The sequence below is a fragment of the Artemia sp. Qi Xiang Cuo genome, chromosome 10, assembly GCF_049724085.1.
Source record: "Artemia sp. Qi Xiang Cuo chromosome 10, ASM4972408v1, whole genome shotgun sequence".
Lineage (NCBI taxonomy): Eukaryota > Metazoa > Arthropoda > Branchiopoda > Anostraca > Artemiidae > Artemia > Artemia sp. Qi Xiang Cuo.
This window is the reverse complement of record NC_142803.1, coordinates 28175204-28187426: the sequence shown is the minus strand read 5'-3', so window position 1 is coordinate 28187426 and position 12223 is coordinate 28175204. Positions and strand designations below refer to the sequence as shown.

The 12223-nt window shown below is 34.3% G+C and overlaps 1 protein-coding gene across 6 annotated transcripts in view; it reads left to right on the top strand.

The window, feature by feature from the left end:
* Nucleotides 1–12223, top strand: part of Hyccin (PI4KA lipid kinase complex subunit hyccin) — a 92504-nt gene that overhangs the window by 62710 nt on the left and 17571 nt on the right. For all 6 annotated transcript variants that reach the window (XM_089095329.1, XM_089095328.1, XM_089095330.1 and 3 more), the window contains 2 exons: nucleotides 1468–1688; nucleotides 8468–8581. In XM_089095329.1, the coding sequence (XP_088951455.1) occupies nucleotides 1468–1688; nucleotides 8468–8581 (335 nt within the window). The remainder of the gene's footprint in view (nucleotides 1–1467; nucleotides 1689–8467; nucleotides 8582–12223) is intronic.

Below are 12223 nucleotides of genomic sequence, written 5' to 3'. Positions count from 1 at the left end.
TTAATCACCTTTATTATAAAAAGGGGCTTAATTAAGTTTTCCTAAGATCGTTAGGTACTTCCCTTTTTTCAAAAATCATATTCATAATCTTCAGTAACTTATTTCTAACCTCAGAGCCACCATGTTTAAGAAACTCATTTACCACCCTATCAGCACCTGGAGCCTTATTGTTTTTTAATGCTTTTAGCACTGTCGCTAATTCTTTCTCACAAAACAAATATTCCTTCATATCCAAGGTATCACAAACTTTTTCATTTTCCTCTATATCTTTTCCTGCAACTCTGTCTCGGTTTAACAAATTCTCAAAATGTTCTGCCCATTTCTCTTTAACTCTTTCCTTATCGCTAATTGTAGCCCCATTCCTATCTTTAACTGGGCCAAGTCCAGATTGACTACTCCCTCTCAATTTATTAACATCCCAGTACAATATTTTATTGTTATACCGTCTTGCTATATCTTCCAGATCCTTGGCAATTTTATCCATGGCCTCCAGTTCACACCTCCTTAGTTCATATTATAATGCTTTTTCCACTTCTTTACATTCCTTTTGTTTTCATATGATTCATCACTCAGATAATTCTTTTACAAGTCCATTCTCCTTTCTATTAAACATAAAGCTTTTTCACTAATATTCTTAGCTGCAGTCCTAGCTTTCTTCCCTAAGACACCTTCAGCAACTGCACAGATTATTTTTCTAAAATTATTCCAACCATCTTCCAAATTGTCAAATTTTGAACTCTCACTCAGGATATTTAAATTTGATTTATACCGCTGAAAAGAGCATAAAAAGTTGGTTTGTAATATATTCCCTTTATCTTCATTAGTCTCATCCTTCAGAGCGACCACAGCCGACAAACTTTTTTCTGCTTTTTTTTTTGGGGGGGGGGCTCTCCTGAAAAGTTAAAAAAAATGGTGTATATCACACTTTTAATTATCACAGCCGAATTGTGTTACCAGTCACTGGTTGTTTGAAACCAGTAACGCTTTGCATACATATATCAAAAATTAGTTGAAAATGAAGCTCCAGGATTTACTAAGTACCTAAAATACTAATGAGAAAAATACTTCCAACAACAATCTTAATAATTGTTAAGATGATGGTGCAAAGTAGAGCGAAATAGATTATACGTTCATGACAAATGCTTTCCCCTGTGTGAAAGCTGTATACTTTTTATTGCGTGACTCTACACTGTGAATACTCAGAAATAAATACTTTCTCCCAAGTTTTACTATGCAGTTTTTACCGAAAAAAAATTCCAGCATTTGAACCAAACTATTCTCTTTTTAATTGAGAGAGCGCAGTGGTAATGTGTTTTTAGGAATTATGTTTTAATTCTAACTAAGCAAACTATGAGTAATTCTAAATGTTACTTCTCTCTTAATATTTGTAATCTCTGTTCTGTTTATGTTTTTCCCCGAAACAGGGTTTCATTTGGGAATTGTTCTTAAAATGATAATTATTTGTAGCCGATAGGACTTGGTCCTAGTCCAGCGTTGACCGAATCAACTTTACGGAGACTTGAGCATTTGACCCAAAAGCTTGTAACTTGGGGACCTCACGAGCATATAGACGCTTTGACAATGTCAAATTTTCCAGAAGTTATCGCTGTGTTACTTCGATTGCTTAATCAACAATTAAACTTGATCACGCAGAAGGGTTTGTACAGTATATGTACTGTAATACAAAGGTAAGACAGTAAATTATAGATACGGTAAATAAAAGATACAGTTAATGAAGATACGGATCTAGGGGTTTAGCCAGTGTTAGTATAATGGCTTACTTTTGAAACCTCTCTTTTTAGGTATTACCAGAAAGTATTCTTTTGTTTACTGTTTCCCATGTTTTAGGAAAGGGGAGATAGTCTTTTTTTTTTTTTTTTTTTTTTTTTTGCCATGAGCTAGGGGCCAAAATTTCTCTTGGGGAATGGAGAGGGGATTTAAAAGTTTAATATAATCTGTTTATATAAACACTGTTTATATCTTATGCTGAGATTTTTTAAGCGCTACAACAGAGATATTCTGACCATTAAATGTGCAAGGGTTTAACCACAGTTAATAGAATTATCCAGTAAGTTTATCGCAGATCATTTCTGGTCTTCATTCTCGGTGTGAACAAAAAGCTCCTCCCACTTATTCATCGATTAGCGGGTTAGACTGTATGCGTCAATCAATGAGAAATGGTTCGAAATTGTATTATTCGTAATTGTGAAAGCAGAAAAAAACTTGGTGAGCCAGCCAAGTGGTTCGCAAGTGTCCCATCTCACAGGTATGACTTAATTTATGTACAAATTATGACTTAATCTATTATTTACAAACAGTGGAATCAACTGATTGGCCTATGTAGAATTTAAAAAAAAAAGTTGATGAAATTTATGAAAATAAAAAATTTTTTCTTCTTCTAATAACTGGTGGAATAGGTGTGATTGTTTCAGAGGCGGATCCAGGATTTTTTAGGGGGAGGGGTGCAAAATAGGTTGATCTGATAAATTTTCATTAGGAGTAAGTTTAATTAATGCAAACTTGCGTTAATTAGGTAAATTACACTACTTTAGACTACGTTAAGAGGGCACCCTCCCTCGCCCCCCTCTGGATCCGCCACTGGATGGTTTATAATTTTTTTTTCACGTCGTGATGTTTACGATATTTATTTTCTAGATAAGACTACTTTCGTTTTCAATTAATGTTTTCGTATGAAATGGGCAGACCTTTCCTGAACTTTAAACAATTAACACCTTTGTTTGAAAATCTTTGCACTTTGTGAATTTAGATAGCGATAAGGGTTCCTGATTGAGACTAATTTTGGGACTGGGGTTCTAACTATTGGTTACTTTGGTAAAAGTTGGCACAATAGCGCTTTCCAAAAAAATACTAAACGTCTGTTAAGAAGTGTTTTTCGTAAAATTCTTAGGGAATTTTCAGAAAATTGAAGGACATCACACATTTTAGTGGCAGATCCAAAATTTTACTGGGCTTTACGCTAGAAAAGCTCCTATAATAGAATATTCTTCCAGTTTGTTTACCAAAAAATAAATAAAATGCATTTCTTACTGCTGAGTCTGTATAATCTTAGACCTTTTACGACACAGTTTCCAAAATATTTCTAAAACTTTTTTCTAACGATGAACTATAAGAAATAATACATTTTTAGCAATAAATTTCAAATATTTTAATCGCTAAATAGTAGGTTGGATTTTCTAGGGCAACAGAATGGCTACGAGTTTTTGTCCGGAAGGATATTTTAAGAAAGTCCGATTTTACTACTTATATAAGGAAGTATGCCAATGTATGCAACCGCCATTTTGGCCGATAAGACCTTGTTTGTAAGGAAGAGGGTCTTCACAGTACACGTCAGAATGTAAAATTCAATGCTATACCATATTTGCTCTTACCCACTAATCCAGAGACTATTGAAGGCCAGAGACTGTTTTCTGCAAGTGACTGTGTTGTGAGGAAGGAGTCTAAGACAATAAAAGAAGGTGTCAAAGCAACCTTAAGTGATGATATGGTTGTAATTCCGAAAAGTCACAAGCTGAATAAAATCAATTTCACCTTCGTCTCTGCCTTAAAAATCATTAACGAAGAATAAAATGTGTCCCATTCTTCAGAGGTAACTGATTCTTCTAAACAAAATAGATATTTGCTAATGCTTTCTAGCTTTTCCTTCGTCGTAACTTGTAATTTGAATCTAGAAGTTTCCGCGAAGGACCAAACCGGGCACGCCATTCTTCAGGACGGGATAGACCTCCCGAAATCAGTGATGGCCTTGCTAGACCGGAAAGAAGGAGACTTTTTCGTAATGACAAGAGAAACGCTCTTGCCTCATATAACCAGTTTGATGCAACTCCTAGGAAACGTAAAGTCTCCACAATATGAAAATGAAGATATCCGTGAAAAATCCGTCTTGACAACGCCAAAAAAGAAAAGACCCAGTGACGAACAAAACACCCCCTTACCTATACAAGTCAAAAGGTTGTCTGACGAGCTCAACAGGTGGAAAATTAGGGATGGGGGAGAGGGTAGAAATGTAGGGCACGGAGCAGTTTCCAAGCTCGAAAAAGAAAATGATACAAAGTCAAGTCAGGTATACTCCTCGTAAAAAGAGGTTTAGACAGATCATCAAAAACCAAGAAAAAATGATATCGAGATGCCGTGCTAGAGATTGTGTAATGAAAGCAAAACTGAAACAACTTTCTGAAACTAGCAAAAAATAAAGGATTCTTGATGTAGTAAACACCCATCTTAGTGGTCTTACACTAAGGATGATCCAGTCTGAAATTAGGAGAAGAAGAAAACGTCTACCATACACAGAAGATGAGAAAGAAATTGCTCTGTCGCTCTACTTCACCTCACCCTCTTCTTATGTAACTATCAAGAAAGCTGGTATTTTTGAGTTGCCGCCGCTTCCTACTATTCCCAGGTACTTCCGGACGCTCGAAGTGTGAGATGGCATTCATGATGACGTATTTCAATTGTTTGAAGCTAAACTAGAGAAACAAGCTCATACACTTTGCACATTAGCTGTGGATGACATATCACTGAAACCTGGATTAACTTACGATCGGTTTAAGGATTTGATAGTGATGGAAAGCTGGTAAAATTTGCAACTGTTTTCATGCTCCAAGGTATTACAGATAAATGGAAGCAGCCGGTTGGTTACTTTCTTACTGAGAAAGGGCCGAAAGATAACCAGCTGCTGACTATCGTTAAAGAATGCGTGCAGAAGTGTAAAAATATTGGATTACAAGTCAAGGCTTTGATCTCTGATCAGGGGGGGAACTTCAGAGGACTTGTAAAGAGCCTTGGTGTCAGCGAGAAAAAAACATTTTTTGACTTCAGTGGAGAAAAAGTGTATTATATTTATGATCCGCCCCACTTATTGAAAAGTGTCAGAAACAATCTAATTAAAAACGACATTTTGTTTGAAGATGGCCAAGCGTCTTGGGTATATGATATCAATCTTTTTAAAATTGGTTCCCGATATAGAAGCAGGGCTGCCCCGCGCCTAAGCTCGCGTCATTTGTTTCCTTACAATTTTGACAAAATGAAAGTAAAACTAGCAGCCCAGGTTTTCAGCCATTCCGTGTGCTCTGCGCTTAGATTTTATGCCAAGAAACATGCAATTCCTTCAAAGGCAAAAGGCACTGCACAGATTTGCACCTTTTTTGACAAACTGTTTGACAGTGTCAATGGAAGTTCTTTTCTAGATCCAAAATCTCATCGACGAGGTATTACGGAAAAATCACAATCATACCACTTTTTAAGAAACTCAGTTGACTTTTTAACAAAGCCTAAATTTGTAAACAGAAGTACAAGAAAGCCTGTTGACAATATAATTCACTGTTTGAGAGGGTGGATCCTTACTATCAACTTAGTCCTCTCCATAACTGATGATCTTCTTGGTAGAGGTGTAAAATTTGTATTTCCACGACGGCTCAACCAAGACAACTTGGAACATTTCTATGGACAAATAAGACAAGGTTAAGGGTATTGCAACAAACCTACATCCAACAGGTTTGCATATCTATATCGACAGGCAACATGCAAGTTGTTGGTTAGTAGCTGCAAAAATACAGGCAACTGTGAGCCAATTCCTGACCAAGGAAATAATTTGGTCGACTTCCTTTCACAGAAAAAAAGTGACATACCCCAGTTGAAGCTGACTGGGCTTACCACGGCTCACCAAAGAAATAAGCTTCTGTTGGAAGAAGAGAATGAAGACTTCAATGAAGTATCTGACAGCCTAGAAACTTACACGTTTACATATATCGTTGGTTTTTCTGTTAAGAAGCTGCTGACTTGGCACAAGTGTCCGATGTGTGCTTCAAAGTTTATTCAAGGTGATAGTAAAGTTTTTGACGAAATTTATTCTTTTATGGTAGAAAAGGCCTACGAGCAGTCAGGCCTAAATTTATCCAGCCTTACAGCTCCTTAGCTAGGTGTCGTTTCGTTTCTGCAAGACTGTGATTCCATTTTTCTCAAACATTATAGAAAATCTTGCTAAAAATCTGGACTAACCAATCGAATTTGGCTTGAGTGCAAAGACCTGAACTGGGAAACTGGCTGCGAGAACTTCCCCCTTGAACAATTTATACGATTTTTTGCGCACACGTGCATATTACGAAGTAAAATTTAAGAATCGGGAAATCGAAAGACGTACCTATCAAGGAAAACAAACTAGCAAGTAATTATTTTAGTTTTAGTAGTTTCAATATTTGATTATCTCTTTTTGAACAAAGGGGCAAAAATTTTTAAAACTTGTGTTTGATCATCTCATTAATGAGCTCATGAGTACTCCAGACAGTTACAATCAATCCACTATAACAAAAGATGAGTGAAAAGTAGAAGTGACTATATTAAATATAGATTCATGGCTAAATTCATGCCTTTAACGTAATTTCCATCTGAGAAGAAATTGATAAAACTTTTAAAACTGAAATATCAATGCGAAGCACCAAATATCATAATAAAATCTCATCGTTTTATGGCATTGTTCAAATAAAACTTATTTTTACTTAATTATCGTTGTAAATTCATTCTTTGTCTTTCTTTCTATTCTTAAACCAATGTTATATTTACCTTTTGCATTATTACAGCCCGCTACATATACATTTATATAAATTTATATGCAGTGTTATATATATATATATATATATATATATATATATATATATAATAATATATATATATATATATATATATATATATATATATATATATATATATATATATATATATATATATATATATATATATATATATATATATATATATATATATATATATATATATATATATATATATATATATATATATATATATATATATATATATATATATATATATCGGTGGGTACAAACAGCTCCTCTCATTTGATCTGCCGTTAGCGGTCCAATTACCCTGGAACACGTATTTTGGCAGAAACTTTCTCAAAATGCCTTCAAAACCAACTCGAGACTTCGAAACCTACTTGTAAATCCTATAAACATCTGAACTAATTTATATATATATATATATATATATATATATATATATATATATATATATATATATATATATATATATATATATATATATATATATATATGTATGTATATATTTATATCGGCGCGTACAAACAGCTCCTCCCATTTGATCTGCCATCAGCGGTCCAATTGCCCTGGAACACGTATTTTGGCAGAAACTTTCTCAAAATGCCTTTGAAACCAATTTGAAACTTCGAAACCTATTTTTAATTCCTAAAAACATCTACTAATAACATTGCACTACTAATTACCGATTTTCATGTATGTATTGGAATAAATTAATTTAAAATTAGTTTCTTAAAGATAAGTGTTCCAACGTTGAAGCCGAGTTTCGCGTTCAAGAGAAATCTGACTTGTCTAGCCGTAAGAAGATATAATGCCTGCCACTTATGTTTTTACATTCTTCAGAGCACTTGCACCTTGGTCCAGGTTTTTATAATGGGTGAGATAGAGAATGATCATGCTGCTAATTCTATAAACTGTGGGTTTAACACGCAGACGACAAGAAACTGTAAATATATTACCAAATTGGACAAGAAAATTTTCTCTCCATTGTTTGGTGTCATTATTTCAAAATTGGCTTAAATGAAAGTAATTATTGTACCGTGAAATAATAATTGACTTTGCAGCAAGGATTACCCCTGGCAAGTTTATCCCCTGGAAACTTTCCTTCCTATGGAAAACTTCCCCGTGGAAAACCTCCCTAGCAGAAAATTTGTTTATTTTCTACATGCAAAGAATGCTGCTTTCAAAAAGGCTGAAGTTTTCTCTTATGTTTAAAATTTAGTTTTAGCTGCTTAAAAGTAAGAAGTTACTAGATTTGAGTCAGAGATAATTATGATTAGCTCGTCGAAGGTATTGAGATATACAGGGCTCATGAAAGGTAGTGTAATACTGTGGTTAAGAGAAAGCGTTGCGTCTAAAAACTATTTAGTAAGCCTTTAATGGTCAAAATTGATTAAATTCCTATAACAAGTGACAGAGTATGCTTTAAAAAAAACACATTTCTCTTTCAACTCGTGTTTATATTATGTGTCTGTTTGGAGATTGCGATGAAGTACATTCTAGCACTGACTGAGTTAAATTGGCTTACAGGGCCGTATCCAGGGGGGCTACCCAGTTTGCCCCCCCCCCCGAAATGTTTGTCTGACTCGAGACAAACATTACAAAAATGGATATAAACAAATTTTGTATGCGTTTTTTGAGGGGTTTTTGTGTAAACCCCCCCCCCCCCCCATAATTTTTATTTAGTAAAAACCCCTCCGGAAAAAATCATGGGTACGGCCTTGAATAGCCAAAGTGGTTTCTTCCGTTTTTACGGGATATATAATAAAGAACGTGTGAAAATGTGTGAAAAATGTATATATTAAAAGGGCAGTAAACCAAATAGGGATATGAGAGGCTTAATTTTGAATTAAAGTATAAACCGTGGTGTTTCTTTTCAGGATATATGGTCAAGGGTTTTTATCTCAGGCTAGTTATGAAGAAAATTTTGAGCCTCGATTACCTTTCTTTTCTAAGATTTCAGTGGAATTTCTCCGGACGCTTTATTTTGCATCGTAAGTAGGCTTTGTTCTGTTAATGATTCTCTCTTAATAAACAATTTAGGATACGCAGATTTTTTTTTTTTGAAAGAACTTGCATCTGTTGCGTTAACCTGACTTTTTATGCTTCCACATTTTCTCATAAAAATATAATTTTGCATCTGCTTTGTTAGTTTGATTTGCTTTCGAATTCTTTTAAACTAAGTGGTAAAATAAGTGATTTTATTTAATGCTGGAAGTAAATTAGCAAGATTTAATTAGTATTATACTAAAATTACTCTAAATATAATTATTCTGAATAGACTGAAAATAAATTAAAAATTATATTAAATTGTTGTATGAACTGTACTAAAATTGTTTTAAGACTGTTGAATATTAATTATAAATTACATTTTTATAGAAATAAATGTTCGTATAAAATATTATAAAAATTATTATAACGATTATGAATTTTGATAAAATTATTTTAAGATTGATGGATATTAACTAAAATTATAACTTTATAGAAATGAATAAATTAGCTGGGAATAGCTTTTTACGAGAGTTCGCCTGGTTTTTGTTCAAAATTCCCAATGGTTCAGTGAAGAAATCATCATATATCCAGCCAGATAGCCAGAATATCGAAAAGCCATAGGAGCCATATGTAAACCTTAATGAATAAAAAGGGCAGTAAAGTTCGAATCATTGCCAGCTTTCTTTCGGATCGAAAGCAAAGCATTAAACATGAGAGCGCGTACTCAACCGAGGTTCAAAACTACTGTAGAGTGCCACAAGGAACAATCCTTGGTCCTTTTTTGTTTCTTGTCATGGTCAACAAGCTGACAGAGTCCTGTCCAGAAAGATGGAAGTACGTCGATGAGCTATCATTAACTGAAATTTACCACAAGGACTCCCCAAGCAACGCGTATGGTATCATTGGGGACACGGGAGTGAACATGGACAAATCTGTTGTACTCTTCCAATTTCTTTCCTAAAGACCGAACCAATCTATTATCCTCCGCTACGCCTACAGCAGATGGTGACCATAATTAAGCTGCTGGGCGTCCATATTTCGTCAGATATAAAATGGGACAAAGAAGTAGGCATCAGAGTCAAACGTGGAAATATGGGTATCTCTCATATGAAGCTGCTATCTCGTTATGGTATTTCTGTTGAGCATTTTCTGAGGTTCTATCTTTCTTTCATTAGACCTATCTTAGAATATTGTTGTCAAGTATGGCATTTCTCCCTTACTCATGACCAGTTGGAGACATTGGAGCGAATTCAGTACCGTGCACTGCTTGTGGCGTCTAAATCTCCTAAAGCCCCCTTTATATCGCTCCTCCAAGAATTTAAACTTGTTACCTTTGAAAAAAGAAGGCAACAACTTAGTCTCATATTGGGAAAGGGTATCTTGAAAAATCCTAACCTCCGTGATATACTTCCTCCGGATTTTTCCCCTTGTAGACGAAGGTTCAAAGGTCTGTTGCGGAATGTATACCAAAAATACAACCAGTATTTAAAACCCATGCAAGATATGAAACAAATTTTTTGCCTGGGTTTATTCGCCTTTATAACTTAGATGTCTAATTTTATATAAGATGTATGTTATTTTAATTTTTGTATTTTTAATTGTGTCGACCGTATAAGCGTTGTGGAAATTTTATTTTTTTTGACCGTTTCAATGAATTTGAAAATTGCATTTTTTATTTTTAGAATTTTTTATTTATTTACTTTTGTCTTGACGAAAAAAAAAAGAATCGGCCCGACCGTGTAAGTCTTTTGAAATAAAGGAAATTTTGATTTGATTTGAATAAAGCCATATATAGTACTGATATAGCCAGAAATAGATAAATCCTCTAAATATAGCCAGACTTAAAAAAAAAACAACATAGGATATGCTAATGTTTGCTTTCCATGGGCAAAAACATTTGTTGGCGCGCCTTTATCGATCTAAACAGCAAATGTTAATACTGGATTATTAAGAAAAGTCTTAACTAGATGTCGGAATCACTTGTACAAAATTAAGCAACAATTATTGCAATGGGAAAAAAATTCAAGCGAAACAAAGAAAATTACTAGTGGTGATCTTTGCGAAAGATCTAGTGGTGATCTAGTAAATCACTAGTGGTGGTGACTGATCTTTGAGAAGCTGATCATACTCAAACTGATCATATGATCATACTGATCATAGAATCAAACAGTTCGTGGTAACGAACTGTAAGTAAGGAATGACCCGGCTCAATGGTAGCCAAAACTCTAAAAAACGGAATTTTGGTACCAATAGAAACATCAGAAGAATCAGATTTTAATTCTGATTTCAAATATATAAGTTTCATGAAGTTTAGTGTTGCCCATCAAAAGTTACGCGCCTAAGAAAATTTGGCTGATTTTAGAAAAAAGGGGGGAAAGACCCCCTAAAAAAGACCCCCTAAAAGCTATAGAACCTTAATGAAAATCACACAATCAGATTCAGCGTATCATATAACCCTAATGTAGAGGTTTCAAGCTCCTATATACAAAAATGTGGAATTTTCCATTTTTTGCCAGAAGAAATATCACCACGGTTGCGTTTTTTTTTTTTTTCTTTTTTTTTTTTTTTTTTTTCAGGGATGATCATATCGATCCAGTTGTCCTAGAATATCGTGGGAGGGCTCATTGGAACGGAAATTAAAAGTTTTAGTGCTCTTTTTAAGTGACCAAAAAAATGGAGGGCACTTAGGCCCCCTCCCACGCTCATTTTTTTCCCAAAATCACCCGATCAAAATTTTGAGAGAGCCATTTTGTTCAGCATGGTCGAATATATTATAACTATGTCTTTTAGGATGACTTAATCCCTCGAAGCCCCGGGGGTAGGGCTGAAAGTTATGAACTTTATCCAATCTTAACATATCGTATTGGTTATTGGGAAGTATACAGACGTTTTCAGGGGGAATTTTTTCCGGTAGTGCGGGGTGGGGGTGGGTCGGGGGTTATATGGAAGGATGTTTTCATGAAGGAAGTTTTCTTGGGGGAAGGGATATTACTATGAAGGGGGTGCCGGATTTCCCATCATTATTTTAAAAAAAATCAGCAACTAAATATAAAGAAACAAGTTTTTCAACTGAAAGTAAGGAGCGACGTTAAAGCTTAAACGAACAGAAATTATTCCGTATATGAAAGGGACTGTCCCCTCCTCAGCGCCTCGCTCTTTACGCTAAAGTTTTTATTGTTTAAAAAACGATCAGAAATTAAATAAAAAAACAAGTTTTTTAAAATGAAAGCAAGGAGCGACATTAAAACTTAAAACGAACAGAAATTATTACGTATATGAAAGGGGCTGTCCCCTCCTCAACGCCTCGCTCTTTTAACAAAAGAATTTTTATTTTTATAAAAAAAAATTTGTTATACATATTAAAACTATATAGTAAAGATCGATGCTGTTAGGATGTGCACGCCACTGTAAAATAAGGAAAAAATTCTTTTAGTTTTAATTTTTAATGTCGCCCCTTACTTTCAGTTTAAAAAACTTGTTTTTTTTATTTAATTTGAGAAAAAGGTGTATTTCTGTTGTTTCCTCAACCCCTTAATAATGTTTACTTGCTAAACCTATTGCTATCTTTTTAAAAATTGCTATCTAGCCTTTTACTATTCCTTTTTCTCTTATCAGTTTTGCTATACTTTTTTGGCAATTCAGAA